General features: G+C 37.1%; 1 protein-coding gene across 1 annotated transcript in view; it reads right to left on the minus strand.

Moving 5' to 3' along the window:
* LOC139730064 (integrin alpha-8-like) overlaps positions 1-23,038 on the minus strand; it is a 113,370-nt gene that overhangs the window by 39,133 nt on the left and 51,199 nt on the right. Inside the window, exons 3-7 of the mRNA XM_071640975.1 lie at positions 19,417-19,496; positions 17,502-17,637; positions 6,936-7,000; positions 6,293-6,341; positions 5,449-5,535 (exon numbers count right to left, since the gene is read on the minus strand). Coding sequence (XP_071497076.1) covers positions 5,449-5,535; positions 6,293-6,341; positions 6,936-7,000; positions 17,502-17,637; positions 19,417-19,496 — 417 coding nt within the window. The remainder of the gene's footprint in view (positions 1-5,448; positions 5,536-6,292; positions 6,342-6,935; positions 7,001-17,501; positions 17,638-19,416; positions 19,497-23,038) is intronic.

A 23,038-nucleotide genomic window follows, 5' to 3' on the forward strand; every position in this document is an offset into this window, starting at 1 on the left:
GTATGAATTACACTGCATGACATGGCACAAAATTTTCCTCATATCAAAACCACCTACGTGGTATTTTTGTTGCTGCTGTGGTAATGGATCTTCCCTCCCCTTCCTCCTCCCCATGTATTATGACAAAACTTCAACTGTATCCCCTTACACTCGCATATCAAATCTACTGGTCTACAAATGAATACTACTGACACAGTATCATCTGATACAGGGTAGGCAATGTTGTGTCTTTTCAGGAAACCCATCTTATTTGAAATGTAAAATGAAAGTTTGTAGGGAGAGAGAGAATAATATCTTAACTGATCAAAATAGTATTAAAATCTAAAGCCACCCACGCTACAATGCATGTAGCATTCAAGAGTACAGTGCAGTTATGGCAGTGTTTTCTGCCCATATCATTTTATTTTACTAACGTCTCTGCCAAATTAGGCGAGAACATCAAGCCCAAATATGTCCTTGTCATTATTAATATTTTTACCAATCAACATTTCCATTCCAACAATTGTCCAAGAAACAAACGCAATCAAGCCAATTCGACAATATTTTACAGGAGAAAAACTGGGCCACTTCTCAATAAAGACAAAACTGTTTGGAAATCCTCGGCTCATTGACCACAATATCCTTGCGGTTGGCATCACCACTATAAAAATGCATGACTGACTGCACCCTCCAAATCAACATTTAGCTGGCAAAACAGCTCTCTGACTACATAGGGAGAGTTTCGTCATTTGTTTGTTAATATAATTACAAAACCGGAAGGGCGATAAAGGTTTTGTTTACCATTGGGAGCAGTGTTCGAGTTATCACATTTGATGCATTATGTGTAGGCCAGTTGTATCACACAACATCCCACCATACAAAAATTTTGCAATATAGCCCAAAATATTAAGGAGATAGCACTATTATTCTCAATAAACCATAACTGTAGATGTTTTATTCTAGAAACAAATTTATCATAACTATTGTTCACATTTTGTATATTGAACAATACCTAACATTGATTATGTTGATTAACATTTTTATATTTTTGTCATTTCTATCGCTAACTCATTTTAGAATTAATTTGACGCACTAAAGCTGGGGGTTTTGTTTCATCTACAAATGGTAAATAATGCCTTTAATGCTGTAAAAGATTTAAAGCCTTTTTTGCCTCACCAAAGACCACTTGAGTTTCATCCAAATGATGCTTATTGTTGTTGTTTTACAGCTTAGATATATTCTTTCAAAGTTTTGAAAAAGATAATATTTCAAAGTGCTAAAGAGTACTGTATAAGCAGAATATTTCACAAACTTTTTATGGTTCGCGAATTTTGCAAGTCAGCCACTATTCATGAAATTAAAGACACGCAAAAATATTGACTCTGATCCCAATATGAATGTGACGCACACGTGTGCATTTCTCTGTGCAGTCCAGTACTCCACGATCGCGAATTTAACCACTCGTGAAGTTGTCGCGAAGTTGTCAGAAAGTCTCGATTCGCGAAAATTTAGACTTGCTAAATATGTGGCGTATGCAGTAAATAAGATGATTAGAAAACTAGCTGATTTGTCTCCACACTCAAATTACATCTGGAATCTATTGCCAATACCCTCACAGAGAATTATCTCTTGCAATGGAAAGTTAGAATGTCTTGATGGATCATGTATAAGCAGGGAGGTGGGAAGTCTCTCCCCATCTCCCTGGTATAAACATGCTGAAGTGAGCAGCCATCAAGTGAAGTATTAATGAAAGCATCAACACAAATACACAGCATTCTACACACTGATCCTCTTTTTCCTGAAACTACAGAGGATATGAATATGAGTATGAACAAATGTGTGTATGATAAGTATGAACTGTAGCAACCAACTTTACCCTCACAATAATGAGAACCACAAAAGACATGGCACATCCAGATAGAAGTAAATGTATTAAAGGAAACCACATGTGGACTGAATGATAGCAGTAATATCATTTAGATGCGTCAGTGAAAGTTTGATATTCACAAGAATTGATTCAAAGTTTATAATTTTTCAAAGTTTCAGTGGCATCATTGCAGGATAGGGAGACTACTTCACTTCGTGATGTCATTATGAAGAAAACAATTTGTAACTTTGCTTAGATTGTTATTTAGTTTGTTTGTTTTTCCTAGATGGAAATCCTTGAATCAAGCTTCCCCAAAATGGTAATCAATCTTCTTTCAGCCATGAAAAATAACAACTTAATTCTCATAGGCTTTTCTGGGTAAAACTTGAACTTTCAGCCACAGGGATATTACCAGAGGATATCCATCTGAAATCAAAAACATTTTCACATAAAACATTGAATTTTAGATATAATAGCAGGATATCCTATCATTGTATCGTTTGTCCCTTGACAATTTCCAGAAATTTCAAAAGAAACATTAACCTAGATAAATAAATGAGCCTTGTACCAGCCACTTTAACCTCATTTTGGTCGTCCAATACTTTGATAAAGATCATAATAATGCTTTCCCTTCCTATTTTCCCACCTAGTGAGTAAAAGACTAATTTTGTGGTTTGAATGCTACTAGAAATGAATGATTGTGGCTCAAAAGCTTAATGATGCAAGTCATGCAAAAAGAAATTGTTATGTATGTGTTAATTGTCAAGGTTTTTTTTTTCCCTTACGATGACAAAATGGAAAGAAAAACTAAACTTCCACCATATTCAGTAATCAACATTTGTGGTAATTCATCATCAAGGATAGCAGATTTTAGGCCTATGCAGGGGAAATGACCACACAAATGTGTACGTGAAGTAATGCCACACCTACCACACGACTTTGGAATAGGATTTTAAGCCATAAAATGATAAATACATAATGCGTACGGTATCTGGCAAATTGATGAGAAAACCCCACAAAGTAAGTATCATGGCTCTACTTCTTGAAATACCCCCCAGTGACCTTCCACTATCATGCAATCCGATTGATTCCTACTCTGATGACAGGAGTGGCCGTGCTATTTCCTCTATCGCTTATAGTTAAACCAGACATGCGTATTGCGAAGTCATTGGGGATGGCACGCAAAGGGGTCAGTGCGCTGACTACTACAATGCTGTGTTATCCTTCCCCAACCCTGACCCCACCCTCATACTCTTCTAGACCCCATCCCCAGTCAACCAATTCGATGTTCCTCTGGCCCCACCCTACAGGATGGGCATTTCATTTAGTTGCGGCCAAAACGGAAAACGGAAATCGGATGAAAATAATCGGCGTGCTCCCAATGCCAAACTTCTCACCTCCTTGACAACTGAATTACTCTGAGCACTGAATCCAAGGTCGAGTCCCAAAAAACAGAGCTATGACAACTGTCATTCACTGAAAATTGCTAGGAACTGCTTCCCACTTCAATCAAATACAACCATCACCTTTTTTCCGTTTAATCTTTAAACTGAATGCTTGACATGGGGAAGCGGTAAAAACTTAATACTCTGGCACATGGTTCATCCAGTACATTTTGCTGTGAGGTTTATACAGAATCCTTTGTATTAAAGGGACTGTACAGTACTGGTTGAGGTAAGGGATTCATGTTTTGAACATTTCTAAGTGAGATAATGAGAAACATTGTATGAAATATGAAAGAGCATGTCATTTTAAGAAGGATTCAACGTTTATTTGATGAAAATTGGTTTTGAAATGGCTGAGATATCCAAAAAAGTGATAATAATAAAAGGCGACAGGCCATAACTTTATTAGGATATCTTTGTTTCACATTGTTTTTGGATATCTCAGCCATTTCAAAACCGATTTTCATCAAATAAACTTTTGATACCCTTTAGAATTGCATGCTCCTTGATATCTCATAGAGTGGTTTCTGAATATCTCGCAAAACATTAAAAGCTAAATCCTCACCTCGACCAGAACTGTACACAACCTTTAAAGGCAAAAAGAAAGGCATCACTGACAACTTACCATTGATAATTTTCTACCCTTACTGATATCTATCAACAAAAAGTATTGCCTGTGTTACCTTTTCTATGCCAGTGACTTTGGACAGTGTGTACAAGGCTATGGGGTTTTCTGTGTCAATCAGCACTCAAGCACACAAAGGGTTTAAAGGGATGATATGGTTTTGGTTGAGTTGGGGCTTCAGATTTCCAACTTTTTTGTGAGAGATAATGAGTATTACTTCTCATGAAATATAAAAGAGTACAGGATTTGAAGAGGAGTCCAAAGTTTGTTTGTAATAGAAATTGGTTTTGAAATGGTTGCGATGTCTTAAAGCAAAGAGGTCCTAATAAAAGGTGGGTCCAACCTTCTATTAAATTAGTAAAACTTTGCTTTACTTAATTTTCTAATATCTCACCAATTTCACACACAAAAAAATTGTCATCAAATAAGCTATGAATTCCTCTTAAAATTCTTAAGTCTTTAAGAAAAAAAGGTTTTCTCTATTTAGGGACAGAAATGGCCTGAAGTATCAACCAAGCCCCCCCAAAAATGCAAATGTCTGGCAGTAAACTATCCCTTTAAACATGCCATGTCTCCATGATGGGAAAAATCCTCCATGGTCCACTGGAATCTTGAGATTGTCCTAACGATGGAGTAGTTTAGATTCCATCAGGACTGACAGACCGTTCCTTCTCCATTTTTTTTTTCTACCATTATTCAGTCAAGCCCTTTTGAAGGCTATCTATGAGGGCAAGAAGGGATGTAGTGCCACAAAAATTGGACAGAATAATTGCCTCTTTTGATGATACCGTAACAGGCAAATTCCCTCTACCTCCCTCCTCCTCCCCTCAACTCATCCCATGTCTAGCAAAATGGCGTAACATCCGAAGAGGCTGATCAAATACAGTCAAGCCGCAAGGCACACATAACTGGTTTTGCAGCCTCTCCAATTTGCAGCATAATTCAGCTGTAGCCTCTGCTATTAACTCTATGGCACCTGAGCCCATAATAATCATTGATGAAGCTCAAGGAAAAGTATCAAATGGAAAGTTAGGGATGCTATCATACAGACATTCAGCAATGCAATAATGATTCTGCATACCAGGAAACGGGTGTGAAATAGAAATGACTATTTAAAGAGGAATTGTGCTTGTTCTGTTTGTTTATATTCTATTTTTGAAAGGGAAGAGAAGGAACCAGCCTGTTTCAGCGCAGTTGGGAGTGTCATTCCCCTCCACCCTCCCCTTAACCCAGCAAATCTCAGGCTGGTTCCTTCTTTTCCTCTCTGTCAGTTTATCATGCAGATATGAAACGATGTGATCTTCAGAGGGTTACGCCAAATAAAAATAATAATAATAATAATAATAAAAAGTGGTATATGATCACGACACAAACTATTCTGGACTTGATGAAATCGTCATTACCTGAGCATCAAAACTATGCAAGAATTTATGAAACAGCTAAAGCGTACAAGTTGCAATGTTGACAAATACAACACAGGGAAATGCCCAACTCTTTAAACAAAAAAGAACAAAAATCTCCTACTGCCATACCTCTGTAACTGTTGTCAGTCCTTGCCGCGCCTTCACTTGTACTTGTAGCTGGCTGCTGGGAGGTGAGATCCTGAGAATAGATTTGCCCTGCATTGAAAGAGAAAATAATAATAATTTAAAAAAAAAATGAAATTCAAAACTCTGAATGGCTCTCAGTTTCTGTGTAATGATTCAAGAGTTACATTTGATGCCATTGTCATTGTTGCTGTACTTGCTCATTACTTCGGAAGGCAGTGGTTTGTTTAACACCCTGTTATCACGTAAGTTGTTAACTTTCACCCAGCACATGCACACACATACACACACACACACACACACACACACACACACACCAACAACAACAACAACAACAACAGCAAGCAAAAACATGGTTACAACACCTCCTTTATGATACTTTTATATATAATTTAGCTATGTTGAATAGAGAAAAGGTTTAGCTGCCACTGGGCATTTCATTGACTGTGTGCTGTGTGATTATTGGTATGGATTTTCTGCTTGCAATTATCATGATTGCTCAACAGGTTGTATTGGGGGGAGTTGGGCAGGTGATAGAAGTAGAAATGGTACACTTTATACTTATTTAAGAAATACTGCATTGGAAAAACTCACAGTACTGTAATTGCATTGCAAGAGATGTAGTATTATTAAAGCATCTCCAAAATCATCAGATCATCAGCAAATAAAACAAAATAAAGTACAGTTAATTGCGATCAGTTAATTTATAGACAAGCTTTTGCTTGAAAAGAATCTGTGAAATATGCCATTAGTGAGAACGTGCACTGATGCAAGGGTGGAGTAAAATACAAAAAGACATGATACATTTACAAAAGGTATATTTATTTACCTTGGAGGTAAAAACTGCCTGGTGCCCCCATGACCAGTACACTGTTATCCTGGAGTAACAAAAATGTGAAACATATTAGAATCCAAATCAGAATTGTATGCTAAAATTTCGAAAAAAGGTATTGCTATAACATATAATACAATTCATAAACAGCAATGCATGCATTCTCTTGTTCTTCTTCTTTACAATAGAGACTCAAAGCACATTGTGATACCATTAAGTTCTACTGAACACTTTTCTTTCTTTTTTCTTTAGGCAAGTTGCACCAAAGGTTTAGATTAGCTAATTCACTTACACTGTATTTTTCTGTAATAATGCGCTTAGAAATGTCAGTATTAAGCGCTAAATACAAGTGTTATTTATTATTGTTATTTATTATTATTATTATTATTATTATTATTATTATTATTATTATTACTATCATTATTATTATTAATATTATTACTATTACTACCATTACTACTACTATTACTATAATTATAATTATCATGATCATTATTGTTATTATCATTATTATTTCAACAATGAAATATTTATTTGTAAAAGAAAAGGTATGTAAATATGATACTGTGTACTGGTAAATGAGATATATTCAAGACAGAGAGACAAAAGAAAAATTACTGCAGTCACAAGACGCACTCACCGGTACAATTTGCGCACTGAAGCCAGCCTCACAGTGGGTGATTTTGTCAAAGCCATAGAGGGCTCCTGTGAAAAAAAATTAATGAAGAAAAAGGTCAAGTATGATGTAGAAAGAGTAACAACAGAGGAACGTATCATGTCTGCTTTGTGGCAAAATTGCAGTGAAAGTGGAATATTCAGTTGAGAGTTGGGAGTCAAAAAGTGCATTGACCCGATGAGTCTTGATAAAAACCATATTTCTGCACTTTGGTCGTGTATCTTTTAAATTCATAATTCTGTCATTCAGTGTGAGTGTTTGAAAAAGTAGATTGACTAACTCTCACAAACTTGAGCCCTCTGTTGTTCATACAAATATTGTTGTTTCAGTCACAGCATCTTGACTGCTAAATTTATAACAGCAAAAGACAAAAAAAAATGAATATATTAGTCGGCAGCAATGATTACAATGTTGATTATTGATTGATAATTAATCATTATCATTATCATTATTATTATCATTATCGTTATTATTATCATTACCATTATTATCATAATCATTATTATTATCATTATCATTAGAATAATAAAGCAAGGACAATATAATGTGAATGAAAATAATTGTGATAGTTATCATAATAACAACATCATTATTATCATCACTCTCAACTTTAAAGTTTATAAAATATCATACTCAGTTTATCCAGTCAGCTAAACTTTATTATATGAAGATGATTTGACATATTCCTTTCATCATCATTGTTTAAAAAAAATGTCATACGCGACCTTGCTCCTTATCCCTGGAATGTACATGGGCTACTTGGCCTACAATGTCGGTGTATGTATTTATTCCAGCCTTGTGTACAACATTATCTGATTCATTACATAAATGGAATACATAGACTGTGAATGGGCAGATACAATACATACGATATAGGCCTACAACCTCTTGCACCCTTCCCGAGCCTTTTTGTAAGCATTCACATCAGTTTCACTGCCACACCAGCATGACTGCCAAGTTTGTATTACAATACATATATACAATTGAGTACCTGAATATAAGAACGACTCAAGTCCAAATTTGGCTATCGCGTTCGAAAGCCATTTACGTAGTCATGCAAATACAGATAATCATTCAAGTGAGTGTTTTATATTCAAATTTGAATTAATAACACCCCAATAACCGAAAACACTTAAAGGGGATGGCTACGTTTGTAGTAACTGATCAGTGGGAATCAGTGGGAATGCTGGAGGATGATTGTTCCAATCCTTGTGGGATTCATAAGAGTACATTATATAACTGTTGTTGTGTGAAAATTATTTGCTTCAGAATGGTCTCATATTCAAGTAATGTGCAGTTTAATGTTTCCAGGTTAGCGTGCCTGGTCAGTGACGGGGCATTAATCTGCACATTACTTGAATATGAGACCGTTCTGAAGCAAATAATTTTCACACAACAGTAGATATATAATGTACTCTTAATTAAATGAATCCCACAAGGATTGGAACAATCATCCCTCTGCATTACCACTGATTCCCACTGATCGGTTACGGTACTAGCCTTCCCCTTTAAGGGAGTAGGGAATTTTTTATTAATTTCCATTTTTCCTAAATTTTCTCTAATGGACTTGGGTCGATCTTATATTCATATACTCAATTTCTATTATCAGAAGAAGCAGATTTCTTCATACTGGCATGCCTCATACACTATGGACCGGTATGTTTATATCAGAGTTGAGAAGGATCTTCCTACCATGAAAGATCTATTCGATACAGATCGTGCCTTTTGGCATTGACACTGTTATTGATGTGCAGTGTTGCAGTAACACGGTAAGAAAAACAGGTAGCTCGTGTTGACCTTCTACTGGCCAAGCAACACGATAGCCCAGATCTTGTATCACGCACACATGCACACACGTGTCATCTTCTTGAACATCACAGACATAGCGCAGATCATGTTGAGCATTGCGGCGGTCCAACAACTTTAGCTTGCTTACAGTGATGTGACAAGCAGGCCTTGGCCATACAATGACAATTTGCACTCAATACTTTGCAGCTTGCTGTACAGCTAGGAGCTTTAAATACAACAAAATCAAAAGAAAAGCACACATAACGCACGGACAATGAGGCATTTGTATATTCATGAATACCTAGAAATGAACAATGAAACAATGAGCTCACATAGAATCTCTACATCGTCATTATAGATTCATGTGTGCTGGCATTACAAGGTATTAAAATTTAATGATCCTTGTGCAAGCTACACTGTACTGGTACATGGCACACATGTTGTTGGTGTGCATTCATGGTGCGTATGCACACCACTGGCATTCCACAGGCATATAGTGCATAAGACATGTACTGTATGCGCTGTGCCGAGTGTAAAATTGCCTCACCACCACCCAGGCCCACGCAGACATTCGTGATGCCACTGATGTAACCTACCATGCAAAATCGACTTGAGCGGGAGAAAGAGAGAGCCAAAGAGAGAGAAAAAGATAGAAAGAGACGGGAAAAACGGGGTCAGGGAATTTCCTAACGACACTCTGAATTGATTAGACAGCAGAGTCCAATTACACAGGCTACAGCAAGATGCAGCCACGGCTAATTACAGGAGACGGGACCGTTAAAGGGAACATACTCCTCGGAACTCCCAATGACATCATCTCGCAAATTTCGTAATGTCGGATAAGTGCACACACATGTCGGACTGAGGCAATTTGGACACATGCTTCAAATTTTCAGACCGCAAATATATGCACATTTGGTATGAATTTTGTTATAGACCACACTGTATTGCTTGAGCAGGACTACAGGATAAGAAAGTTTCTCTTTAACCACAAATTCATGATTGATGGGCAGGCAGGTATTACTCTAATCTATAAAGTACCTGGGGAATTTTGCTGGAGAAATTATCATCTTGTATTCATTACATTCTTGGTGCATACAATAGAAAATCTGAATTTCGCTGCAAGACACTAAAGAAAGATTGTGAGGAACCATTCATGAAATCTGCCCATACCAAAAAGAAAATTCATTAGAAAAATACCACTTTAGAAAATTATACAGGAACATTAATAATCATCACACAAGTGTTGCTAATCTTTAATAATCTGATATAACTTTAATAACTAAAGAAGTCTCTAAAAATTATGTAACCACAAAGAAGACCCGAGAAGATACATGTACAATGTAGGACTCTATTAAAGAGCTTTTTAACTCCTCCTCATTATCCAAGTAAAAATTATAAAAAAAAGTACAAAATTACAATGAAAAGATGGGGTGGCTGGGGTTACAGCAAAGGAGCATGGGAAACATATCACACATGTCTACCAGAAAGCTATTTACCTTGCACATATGAACACATACCTACAACATGAGTGGAATAGATTTTATGGATCACTCCTTTCTCAAAAAAAATAAATAAATAAATAGATAAACCAAACAAACACACACACACACACTGAAATAGACACAGATTGATACAAACAAACATCCCTGCTCTTGATGGGGGGGGGGGGGGGGGGGGTCATATAAAGGACTCCATTGAACTCCACAACTCAACACATTATTATTCTACAAGACAATATAAAGCCAAAGAAGTCCATACATGTTTCATATGCTTAAAGGGTGTGTACAGTTCTAGTCGAGGTGAAGATTTAGCTTTTAGTGTTTTGTGAGATATTCAGAAACCACTCTATGAGATGTCAAAGAGCATGCAGTTCTAAGGGGTATCAAAAGTTTATTCGATGAAAATTGGTTTTGAAATGGCTGATATATCCAAAAACAAGGTGAAACAAAGAGAAACTAATAAAGTTGGGGCATGTCGCCTTTTATTATTATAATTAGCACTTTTTTGGGATATCTCAGCCATTTGAAAACCAATTTTCATCAAATAAACGTTGAATCCTTCTTAAAATTACATGCTCTTTCATATTTCATAAGAAGCTTTTCATTATCTCACATAGGAATGTTTAAAACATGAATCCCTACCTCAACCAGTACTGTACAGTCCCTTTAAATGAAGGCCTCTGCAGTTCTGAACTTTTCCTCCTTGTTTCTTTATTTATCTTCTTCTAACCCATGTATGGTAGCTCATCCACAGGGAACAGAGATTACAATTGGAACACTGGTTTTTGACATGTATTTTAGGGGAAATCCAGTCCAAATATTAGTTAGACTGATGAAAAAGAGTAAAATCTCAAAATTTCAATGGTAAAAATTTGAGTGATATTGGATGAATAATAAGGAAATTATGACATTTTAAGTTTGGGTTATTTCTGCAAAACAGTTCTTGTATACAGTTTATATGCAAATGGGTGAGCTAACCATGTCATACCCTCACAATTTTCCATTGATCGTGTACATCAAATGAAATCTCATGTTTCTGTCACTGAAATCTGAAACATGATGTTATTCCTGGTTGAATAACTTCAGAATACTGTAAAACGAGGAACGTTCGCGTGCATTTTAATTTCGCGACAGCCAATATTCGCAAAATTAAAATGCACGCGAAAGTTCTTGTGTACACTATATGCATTAAATGTTACAGGCAACTCACAAAAATTTTATGCTGCGAAAAAGGCCGTTGGCTCCAATTCGAGAAAATTTCATGCCGCAAAAATATTGTGTTTTACAGTAAAGATCAATTAGATGTACCAGAATTTGAGCCTCCAAGCATAATTGCGTTTGAATGAAAAACTGGAAATTTCAAAATATTTTGTGCGAACTATATGGCAAGTTGTGAGGGGATGGCATGCTCACTTTGCTATTTGCATATTCATATTCACTGTTCAAGAACTGTTTACTGAAAAATTAGCGAAACTTCAAAATGTTATAAGTTCCTTATTTTTCACAGGATTTCGATCAAAATGTTACCGTTGAACTTGTAATATATATTACTCTTTCTTATCAGACTAACATACACTTGGACTGGATTTCCCCTTTAAGAGGAGTATACTAGGTGTTTCAAAAAACATTTCCCACTTTTGATCATTAATAGCTCAAAAACTATTCATCCGATAAAACTGTCATTGATATAAATGATAGCTGAATAGTGTACAATTTGGTTAGAGGTGATTTGAATGTGAAAGCATAAATCAGTTTCATTAAATCTAAGATTGATTTTGAAGTAAGGTTTCAGATTTTGGTCAATTTTTAACCCTCTGTACAAAAATTGAACCTTACACACGAACCAGTGATGTGTATGTGAGTGTGTGCTGACAATGGCCCTTAACAATGGATATGCCTTAACCACCTGCTGACTAGGCGTCAGTCTCGTGCTCCCTGGCGCATGAATGCTTAATCAATAATTCATGTGGATTGCCATGGGCACTGCTGGTCTGGATTCATGCACGGTAAAGGGTTAACTGCATGCACATGGAAAAGCACACGTTTCCATGTGCTTGCAAACACCACATTCCATTCCAGCTGGCAATCATTTTCAATTTTTGCTTCACATATCACTAAATTTGGGATATAAATTAGTATAAATGATCTAAAGTTCCTCGTTTTAATACAACTGTCTACTAATTAGATAGTCTAACAAATTTTTCGCTTTTTGATAAAAAGAAATCATTTTTGGTTAAGAGTTCAGCAGCATTTATCATTGGGGCGATATGTTTCACAGTAGATTTATTTAAGGCTCCATTTACACAAGTGTATACTCTAATTGATTTTCTTTGCTTCCTGTCACCATGTTTACGATAGAACAGAAGGTAGTCATTGTAATTTCGTTTTTCAGAAGTAGGGAGAGCACTGTCGAGACCCAACGAAAGTATCGGCAGGCGTTCGACTTTACACAGATACTGCCAGAGGCTGAATAAAGACTAGTTGTGATAGTGGAATTTCTCATGAATAAATAATGAAGCATTCAAACCCTAACCATTGTTTAGGACCATTGTCAGGGTGTTAACCACACACTCCCATACACACCCATTGACCCCTGTGCAAAGTGAAATTTTGTACAGAGGGTTGAAAATAGAGCAAAATCTGGAACCTTACAGTGAAATTAATCATGGATTTCATGAAACTGATTTATGTTTTCATATTCAAACCACCTCTAACCAAATTGTACACTATTCAGCTATTACTCATAAGAATGACAGTGTTATCTGATATATATTTTATGAATTATTAAGAATCAAAAGTGGGAAATGTTTTTTGAAACACCTAGTACGAATGAAGCCACAAACACAATGTCTGTTCCACCTGGCTACATCCATGTGTATGTCATTTCATACAATATACATTATACAGTACCTGTACTTCCAAGATTCAAAATATTTGATCAATGAGTAATATGTTCATTGTTAAATATTTTCTATTTCAATTGATAAATTCCTTCAATCATGTTTGTACAGGATACATTAAGGTAATGATAAGTGTCAAATAGGTCACATTACATTCATTTAAAAAATGAATACATAAAATAATATCACAGTAAATCCTATGCTTTTATTATTGCAACTAAAATGCATCATAAACACACTTCACTTGCTGAGTATATCAAATACAAAGTCCATTCAGGATCTTCTCAGTTGAAGGTTGGTGGACCTTGCTATTGTCTGTCTGCTGTCTATGAGCGTGTTTCTACTGAGAGCACCTCACATCCCTGGCATCGCCACGAATTTTGTCCAACGCAGCACCTCGTATTTTACGACTACTCGAGCTGTTTCTACTGAGCGATAAAATACGAGGTGATGCAAATGTGACGTGCAAATGCGGCGATTCCGGAAGTCAGGTATTTTTAAGTCACAGATTTGGGTCACGCGCGCACTGCCTGTTGATACGATCCGAACCCAGCCTGCTTTGCTACAACTGCGTCGGCTATTTTTTGATTAGCCATTTCTCTTCGTCTTCCCATCCAATATACCCCGAACTAACATACTGGTATCCTGCCACTGACTGATGAGAAATCTTTGGAGATCGAGGGTCCAGTTGAGATTTTCTCAAGGCTGCGACATACTAATGTGGTACTCTCGCGATTTCGAGACAATATAGAATGAAATAACGCGGTGTAAAATCAAGTAAGTGATGAGGGCTTAGTAATGCAAAGTTAGGCTGTTAATCACGCGAACAATAGGCGATGAATGCCACAATGCACATGTAACGTAACGTATAGGGCCTATAACACATACCGGTACACAAGCGAGTTGGTACCAACAAAGCATGATGCGAACACGGTCGCTGTGTGTACACACGTATTTTGTACACATGTGTGCGATGAACCTATTGAAAAGCGCGGGGAGAAATTCTAGACGTCCGATACACCACAAATTCCGCTACCCGGTGTGTTTCTACTGAGAATCGTCCTTCGCGTCACCACGCATCGACCACCTCAATAGATGGACGACGGAGCACCTCGCATCAGCCGGCATCGGCCACTACCAGATCTGTTTCTACTGAGGAAAAATTCGAGGTGTCACCACGCATCGGCCGGTATCGGCCGGCATCGGCCGGTATCACCACACATCGGCTGGCATCACCTCGAATTTTCGTCGCTCAGTAGAAACACGCTCTATAACACTGGTGTCTGACATGTAGGGCCCTATTCAAGAGGTTTCTACAACTGAAATCACAAATACATCTGTTTCACATGTAAAGTAACGCATGCTTTTCAGTGGCACCAAACAGCACAACACGTTCAAAGTGATGATTTTCTGCCCGCCTATTTCATCACATACATTTTTATACACTTTAAATGTAAATATATGCAGTAATAACAACTTAGGTACAAAGCAAAACAAAATCATCCATAAGGGAGGGAAGCACACTGCTGTTATGACTGTTTCACAAAGAATTGAAGTCAATGAATATAATACTTGGCAGTTGAACCAAACAGCACAACACGTTCAAAGTGACGAATTGCTGCGCACATTTTTCATCACGTACAATACACACACTTTAAAAGTATATCCATGCAGCGATAACAAAGATATAAAGCAAAACAACATAATTCATAAAGGAGGGTGGTGAAGTGCTACTGGGGCTGTTTCACGAAGAATTGATCTCGATCTTAAAAAAGTCAATATCAACTTAAAATCATGTTATGCCAATGGTTTCCCTGTTCAGTTTCATTTGATGTTTTCAGAATCCACATCAAATTGTTATCAAAATTTGCAGACAAACTGTTTTGTCATTTGTTTCATTTTATTTGAAATGGCTGCTTGAAAAAGACTCCAACATTCTCATTTTTACCACAAGTTAGAATACCACTGAAGTCACAAAATTGTTCTTAAAATCGTCTCAAATTCTCGGTGAAACAACCCTCTGGTGTGCAGGGTATGAAAATGGGACCGTACCTTTTTCATCTAGTAGCAAGCAAGACATTTAAACAGAGTAAATGGGAGAGAAAATTCAGAAATTTATCAATGATCAATTTACATTTCTTTTTCCAGAATATGATGGTTGGTGGGTTAAACAACCTCAGGTCGTGTAGTGTGCAGCGAGCTTTAGGTGACATTTGACTTTGATGACACTCAACTCGAGAGTGTATAGCATTATAATAAAAGGTTATGAATTTTAATTGGGACTTTTTGTTGGCATTGACTTCCAGCCCATTATTCAAAATATTATGATCAACTGACTTACATGGAGTTTACTTCATACACACAGTACTAAATAATGAGGAGTTTGATTACAAAATAAGTGAACTCCATTTTTCAGAATTAAAGGTATTTGAGATTAAAGGTACAATGTAGTTGAGATTAAAGCTACTAAAAAAAAAACAAGGAAAGTAATAAGTAAATACATGCCTTTTTCCAATCATAATTTCAAGAATATTCCTTGCTATGTAGCAGGTGAGACATCAACGGAAAGGTTTAACTTTGCTCTTTTGTCTTCTGCATGTAAGACTTTCACAAAAAGCCTCTCCTTATCTTCCATCCCCCAACCCCCCCCCCAAAAAAAAATAATAAATAAATAAATAATGAATGAATGAATGAATAAAGGCAAGAAAAACAAAATCAAAAACAAAAATTCTCATTCATAAGACCCAATTGTGCACCATCTTCACTCTCTAGGGAGTCACTTGCATTCCATGGTGTTGTTGTTGTTGTTACTGTTGTTGTTGTCGTCTTCATTGACGTTGTTGTTGTCGACGTTGTTGTCGACGTTGTTGTCATTGTTGTTGCTGTTGTTTACAATGCAACACTGTAAAGATATTGAATGCTTGCACTATGGTCTATGTACTGTTGCCCCATGGTCCCAACAGTACATGGTCTGCACAAACACTGAAATTACTACCAAAAAGACTGAAAAAAAAGAAACAAAAAATGTCTCATTGCTGTCTGTTTTTTTGCTCATGAGATGACTCTTTTCAAGTCTGTATTCATGTGCGCATAACAAGTCACTTCCCTTTGCTCTGATGACATTCCTGTTTTTATTGCAAAACACTTTATGATATCCACGCTTAGCAATGAGGAAAAGGGGACCATGTTGTTTGGGAAGATGGGATGAAGTCAATTTAGCAGGTTGTTTGGGGAGTCAGTCATACTCAAGGAAGATAAAAGATCAGAGCAATGATAATTTGTTGGAACCCCTTGGGTCCTCCTTTTGTGCTTTTGTTTTTTGGGGGATTTTCTTTTTCTGAGGAAGAAAACAAGAAGACTACAGGATTTCTAATTGTAAGGACAAAAAACTAAAACAAAATGTACAGAAAGAATGAAGATAAACAAAACTCAAAACATCCCTGCACTAGTCCTCAACCCTTTCCTTTTTTTTTTCTCGACACAAATGTAACCTTTCTACCATAGACCTGTTTTTTTTTTGTCCCAAAATACAGAACTCACTATGAAATACAATGAAAACATTAGTTCGGTCAACAACTGTTCATTTAGAGCACATGCAAACATAATTATGATTATGTGGGACTACTTTTTCCAACCACACAACACTGGGAGAATTTTTGCCCCTTGTCATCAGAATTGCATGGCATATTTCTAGTCTGAATTAGAACCTGAGGTGATAGCAGACATGAGGTCTTAATCTAGCTATCCTTCCTCGTGGATGAACTGGTCGGGGGGGGGGGATATTTCATCAAGTGTTTTGTCAGATTTTTTCAAACAACTTTGCTTTTCAGCCAATCAGATGCAAGGAATTCAGTAGCTTCAAACAGTTTGTAATAAAAATCATCTGATAAAACACTTAATAAAATGCATACCCCCCCCCCCCCCCCCCCACTCTCCAAGATGCCACTGACATTGTACACACACAGTGTATACTTTAAATACTGTATAGGCTGCCAGCTAGCAATGGCAAGGAGAATGTAAAGAAATCAATGATCGGAACAATGCGCTTTCAACTTCAAGTGAACTTTGCATCATTTTGAATTCACAGATCAGTAAGGTTCAGCAGCAACACACTTGTGCACACAGTGTACTTGTTGTTTTTTAAAATGATATCAAACTTGCATAGAATCACTCTTGCATAATATTAAATCCATTCCTCATTGGTACCACCAACATACCCAAGAGAGACCATAAGTTGATTTTAAAAACAAAGATTCTACAAATCAAAACTTTCAGCATCCATTGTCTTGCCCTTCTTTCTTTCTTTCCATCCCAAGCTCTCGATAGCTTGTCATACTTACGGTCTGTTGTCTGGCATGGCGAGTACTCCACAAAGTTGGTGAAGTTTGAGTATCCAACAAAACATGTTCCTGTTGGTTCCCTCTCCTGGTCTGCCAAGCTGGGGTCTCTGAACCAGACTAGTCTGGGCGCACAAGCCTTGCAAAGGATGAAAGAACAAAAACAGCAGTTAGATGTTAACGGGGAAACTTTTCAGACCCTCCACTCACTAAAATAATGTTCATTAGAGATTATATAGCCTATGACATCTGACCTTACTACCCAAAACTTGAATACATGGGCATGGGCATGGGCATGGGCATGTACACTACTATTCTGTTTCAATGGTCCCTCTATCGCTACATGGAACTGATCAGCAGATATTATGATACTTTGACTGAACCAACGTTTATTTGCTGCCGACCGGGGCCTGCTACAACAGAACTGCCCATCAGCAAATATTAGCACAAAGCATATTATGGTACAAATCATATGCGAAGACTAGGTTGGCCAGAGGAGTCTAGAATCACTCAATGTAGTCTTCTCTGCTTGCAAGAGCCTAATTTATTGTATTAGCATTTTCTGAAGTGTTACACGGATCCCCAAATGTATTCCAATTGCTAACCTTTGCTTAAAGGTCCATTTTGGGGTGCAACCAGAAGTTAATCAACAGTTTGGCAGCAAAACACTCACACAAACACACACACACACACACACACACATGCGCACCCGTGCTGCACGCATAATATGCCGTTCATATAATTTCACCCGAGCGGTATGAAAAATGCGTTGTGGTCAATGACCTACAGGTGCCTTGTGCGATTATCGGTCAGACAATCCAGACACCTGCTCTGTGAGTTCGTAATCCTCCAGCGTCAGCCGACTCCATGACAAAGCCCATGACTTCATCTATATGAGGACCCCTGTGGAATACGCTGGATTCCTATTGCATAATCTTTCAATCCTTATGGACTCTTCCTACTGCAGACCGTGGAGGCCCCATTAGGCACCTCTCATTGAAACCTATCATTGAACAGTCAAGTAGGCATCAATGTAAAAATATGATAATGTTAAAGGTCCTGTTTACCTTTGGGAACAGTGTCTTAAAAATGTTCAAGATATCACTTTTGATGCATATATATATACACTACATGTATGTTTAGGTCAGTTGTATTACAAAACATCCCACCATATAAAAAATTTGCAATAAAGCCTAAAATATAAGGAGATATCACTATTTTTCGCATTAAACCATAACTGTAGATGGTTTAGTCTAGAAACACTTTTATTAAAACTAATGTTCACATTTCATATATTTAACAACACAATAGCATTGATTATACTGGTTGAAATTTTCAACTTGGTTTGTTTCTATCCCTAATTCACATTTTAGAACTATTTTGAAGCACTGATGCTTGATTTGCGTTTCATCTGCAAATGGTAAATTATGCCTTTAATGTATTAGCTCTTTTATTGTGTGTGTCTTTTTTATATGCAGTGTAGTTTACATTTCAAATTCATATTTCTGGTGAATGATATGTGGACATACAATGTAAATCTCTGAGAGTGGAGAAATGCAGTATTTTATTTTTCTTAGTTCAGCACATTTTAGTGACATCTGTTCAACCTAAATTAGTAGAACAAATAGATGAAAAATGTCTAATCAGACAGGAGTACACGTGTAGGACTACTTGCAATTCATAATATCTCATGAGTGTGTAAAAAGGATAATTACAAATGTACGTTAAATGCTACATCCTAGCACAGCACTTGCATGTAGGCTCTTGCAAACGAATGGTGAAAGTTTTCTAATGTGATTCCCAAAGGATCACATTTAGCCCCAATTATCACAGTCCACAACAGGAAAGGGGAAACTTTCCATGTATGATTTTACTGTTATATACTCAAAACCTGGGAGCTGCAGGGCCATATTCTTACCAGTATTTTTCCATTTGGGCCTGAGCTCTCTACCGTTGCTCCAAACCATTGGTTGGACTTGTCCGTAACAGGCGAGTTACCTGCGGGTGGATGGAAAACAATAAAGGAAAGAAAATTAAACAAAAATTAATGAAATTATGCTTGACACACAATATCAAACAACGAGAAATACTTTATACATTGCCAGCATTCACTGGAAAATCAACAAAACTAAGTGGGCAGCATGTGACACTTATTGTATACCTCATTCACTGGTCAAAAAGGAAAGAAAAGGAAAAACAAAGATCATGCATGCTTTCAGAACAACTTATGAAAAAAGACTCCACATGTTGTTACCATGTTATCTACAAAAAGAAATATAAGGAAAAGAAAGAGGAAACTGTACAAATACTGCATGGACAAATAACAGTCTGGAATGACTGATAGTTTTTCATATCATAAGGCACTACAGATTCTCTCAATTAACTAGATAAACTGAAGAAATATTCCAGCACATTTGTTAGCTCTAAAAGTGCACTTTTCACATAGGTAAAATTTTTTCCCCAATAAACCGTTGAGGACGGACTGACTTTGCTACAACACGCATTTCCCATAGACACTTGCACAAGTATACTCGGGACTCCTCCTCAACAGGTTAATTCATGTAAATAGGCTTTGCAACCGGTATTTGGAATGTAACGTGGCACAGACCCTATTCTAACAGCAGCATCATATCACAGTTCCCATTTGCACTCATCCTATTAAAAGAGAAAGCCAAGTTTTTAATGATATCTCTTTTGTAAGCATCACAAACTTTTGCATGCTTGAAGAATGTCTCCCAACATCATGTTTGAAGTCTTACAGATATTTAGCTATGCCCCAATAAGAGTTTTAACCCAAAAAAAAGAGTGAAAAAGTAACCCCATGTCACTTGAGAATACATTCCCTTTTGTGATAAGAATGGTGGGAATATTTTAGTTCACATAAATTTGCAGGAAATAGTATTGCTTCCCCTTCCGTCACAAAGACGTTTCCAGATTTGTTACTCTGAGGAAAGGTCTTAATTACATTGTACCTACCTCTACAGCATATCCGCTAATGAAAGGATTCTAATTTTTAGAGTTGCAAAAGGGACACACAGACTGTAAATAACATATTTTCCATTTCTGGAGTACCAAGTCTGTTTTTTCCTATACCAGTATCAAACTTCTATCCCCCCCCCCCTTTTCCAATCTGACAGGGTCAAGGATCAAGTACTTAATTAGAGTGGATGGGGAAAACATCTTGTCCTATTATCTGTTTGCACACCCCCTCCCCCTTCCAAAAATACATATGTTCACACACGCGCGCACACACACACACACACACACACAGCTGCTCAAGTATGAGTGGTCTATATCTCGACTGCATGGGTTATTGACTACAACTCGGAACATGCACACAGTTAACATCTCTGCAAGCTGCAGGAGGTAAATTAGATTTATCTGGATGCTGTTGTCAAAATTAACCCCAGAATGCCCCACTGTAATGAGTCGATCTGAACATGCCAAGACCGTGAGTTGCTCCACGATAAGGATCACACCCAAGTGATAAATGCACATTTGAATGAAGACATGAATACCAAGCACGCGTACAATACAACTAAACCATGGGAGATGATATCATCAGATTTGAATGAAATTGAGCGAAGTTTGAAAATCGAGCAGCTGTAATTGTGTCTTTATGTCCATTAATCATCATTTCAGTTCTTTTCTCCAGCATCCATTCACTTTTTGCCCCCAATGGAGATTCTGCTAGGACTGAAAGCTTATACAGGTCCCTTTTGACTCAATTTAATAATCGAAAGAGACCAGGTCCATCCTGGGCCAACACACTCAAACAAACATATTTTTATATACATAATTATGTAAATATATACATGATGTAGTATACGTTGGTAGACTGAGTGCATAGTGTGGTAGGTGGGGGACAGGGGCTAGTATTCCTTTCTAAACCAGAAAATACACTGACTTTATAGAACTTAATTCATCTGATATCTAATTCATGAATCAATAGCCTCATTTAAAATTTCCACATAGAACATATGAATAGAGAATCCCGGAAGAAAAATAGAATTGAGCAAAACACTGTACATTTTTTTTTCTACACGATTCTCTATTTATGACATCATTATAGGGTTTCAGTTTTCATAGAATGTCCAGAAAATGTAAACACTCTACTTTAATTTTCTAATCCTCGATCATAGTCAAGAGTGGCACATGATTTCCTGACTTCACCCGAAGTCTCCTGTGGAATTGGATCGGACTGGCTGTACAGTGTGTGAACTGTGAATTGTCTACAGTATACACAGCCCAATGTCAAACAGTCATGTCTGCCAATGCACACACTCTTGAAGCGACAGATGCAAGCAAGAGTTGTTGGCAAGAGTCTCTGAGTCATACAAGATCTGGAAAGTCTGAAGAATGTTTACTACCTGCCTACTGTAGCTCTAAAAACAGACAATGCAGAATTGTGCCGATAGTCTATAATACCGTGTGTCCCCCCAAAAAATTACAATGGTACCCTCCACAACGATAACTTTGAAAATAGTGAATTAATCCAAACACAATTTCAGGGTATGAAGCTATAACTCTTTGCCCACATCTTACAGAAAACCCCATTAAATTTGCTTTAGTGGTCAAAGAGAAATGAAGATTTTTGTAGAGCATGTCAGGAATCCCTTTCCTCCAAGTTCCAGTTCTGTGTATTTTACACATGAATATGCAGTTCCAAGAGCATCCAAGTGCCAAACTTGGAAGAATCAGACTCATGACATGCTTTACAACAATCCACATTTCTCTGTGACCACTTAACCAAATTGAATGGGGTTTTCTGCAAAATAGAGCTAAGATGTTATGTTTAAAGACCCTGAAGTAGCATTTAGATGGTTTAGTCAAATTGTGCGTTATCAATGCAAAAATCCAATTGTACTTTTTTGGGGGGACATACTATACTTAAGACTCCATCACAACAGTCCAGGGGTCCACTTCATGAAGTCATCACATTAAAGGTATTAGCCCACATTTGCAAACCCATGAAAATCAAAACTGCATAAAACAGGTCCAATATGACTTCAAGTACAAGTTATAACAGTAACATACCTCACCTGTTGCTCTTTGTCTATACCATTCAACAAAAGAGAGAAAATCATCGTTTTAAAATCAATTTTCAAACCGGGTCAACCCGACCCAAAATCGAATTACGAGCGCGGGCTAGCTACGTACATGTAACTTACACATGTATCGCATGCATGTAGTGTACGTACGTGGACCGGAGCTAGCGAGCATTATACGCATGCATACGGTGCATTTTCATTTATTTTTATGAAAGTAATGGACTAATTGGAACGAAATTTTGCACAGGTGTTACTGCAATCATACCCAAACTCCATGCTAACTATGAGACCAATTGCTGCAGGTTTACAAATGTGGGCTAATACCTTTAAAGTCTTCACATTAATCTCAGAATAGCCAAAGTCACTCATACAAAATGTATGTAATTATGTAGAGAAGTAAAATCCATTACATGAAGTCTCTCCTAAGTGTGTCTTATGAGCAAAAAGTTTTTCATAACACTTTCATGAAATGGATCCTTGGTATAAACT

This window comes from Diadema antillarum, unplaced genomic scaffold (genome assembly GCF_040938485.1).
Source record: "Diadema antillarum isolate AM-2024a unplaced genomic scaffold, OU_Dant_1.0 seq00000288_RagTag, whole genome shotgun sequence".
NCBI classification, from domain to species: domain Eukaryota; kingdom Metazoa; phylum Echinodermata; class Echinoidea; order Diadematoida; family Diadematidae; genus Diadema; species Diadema antillarum.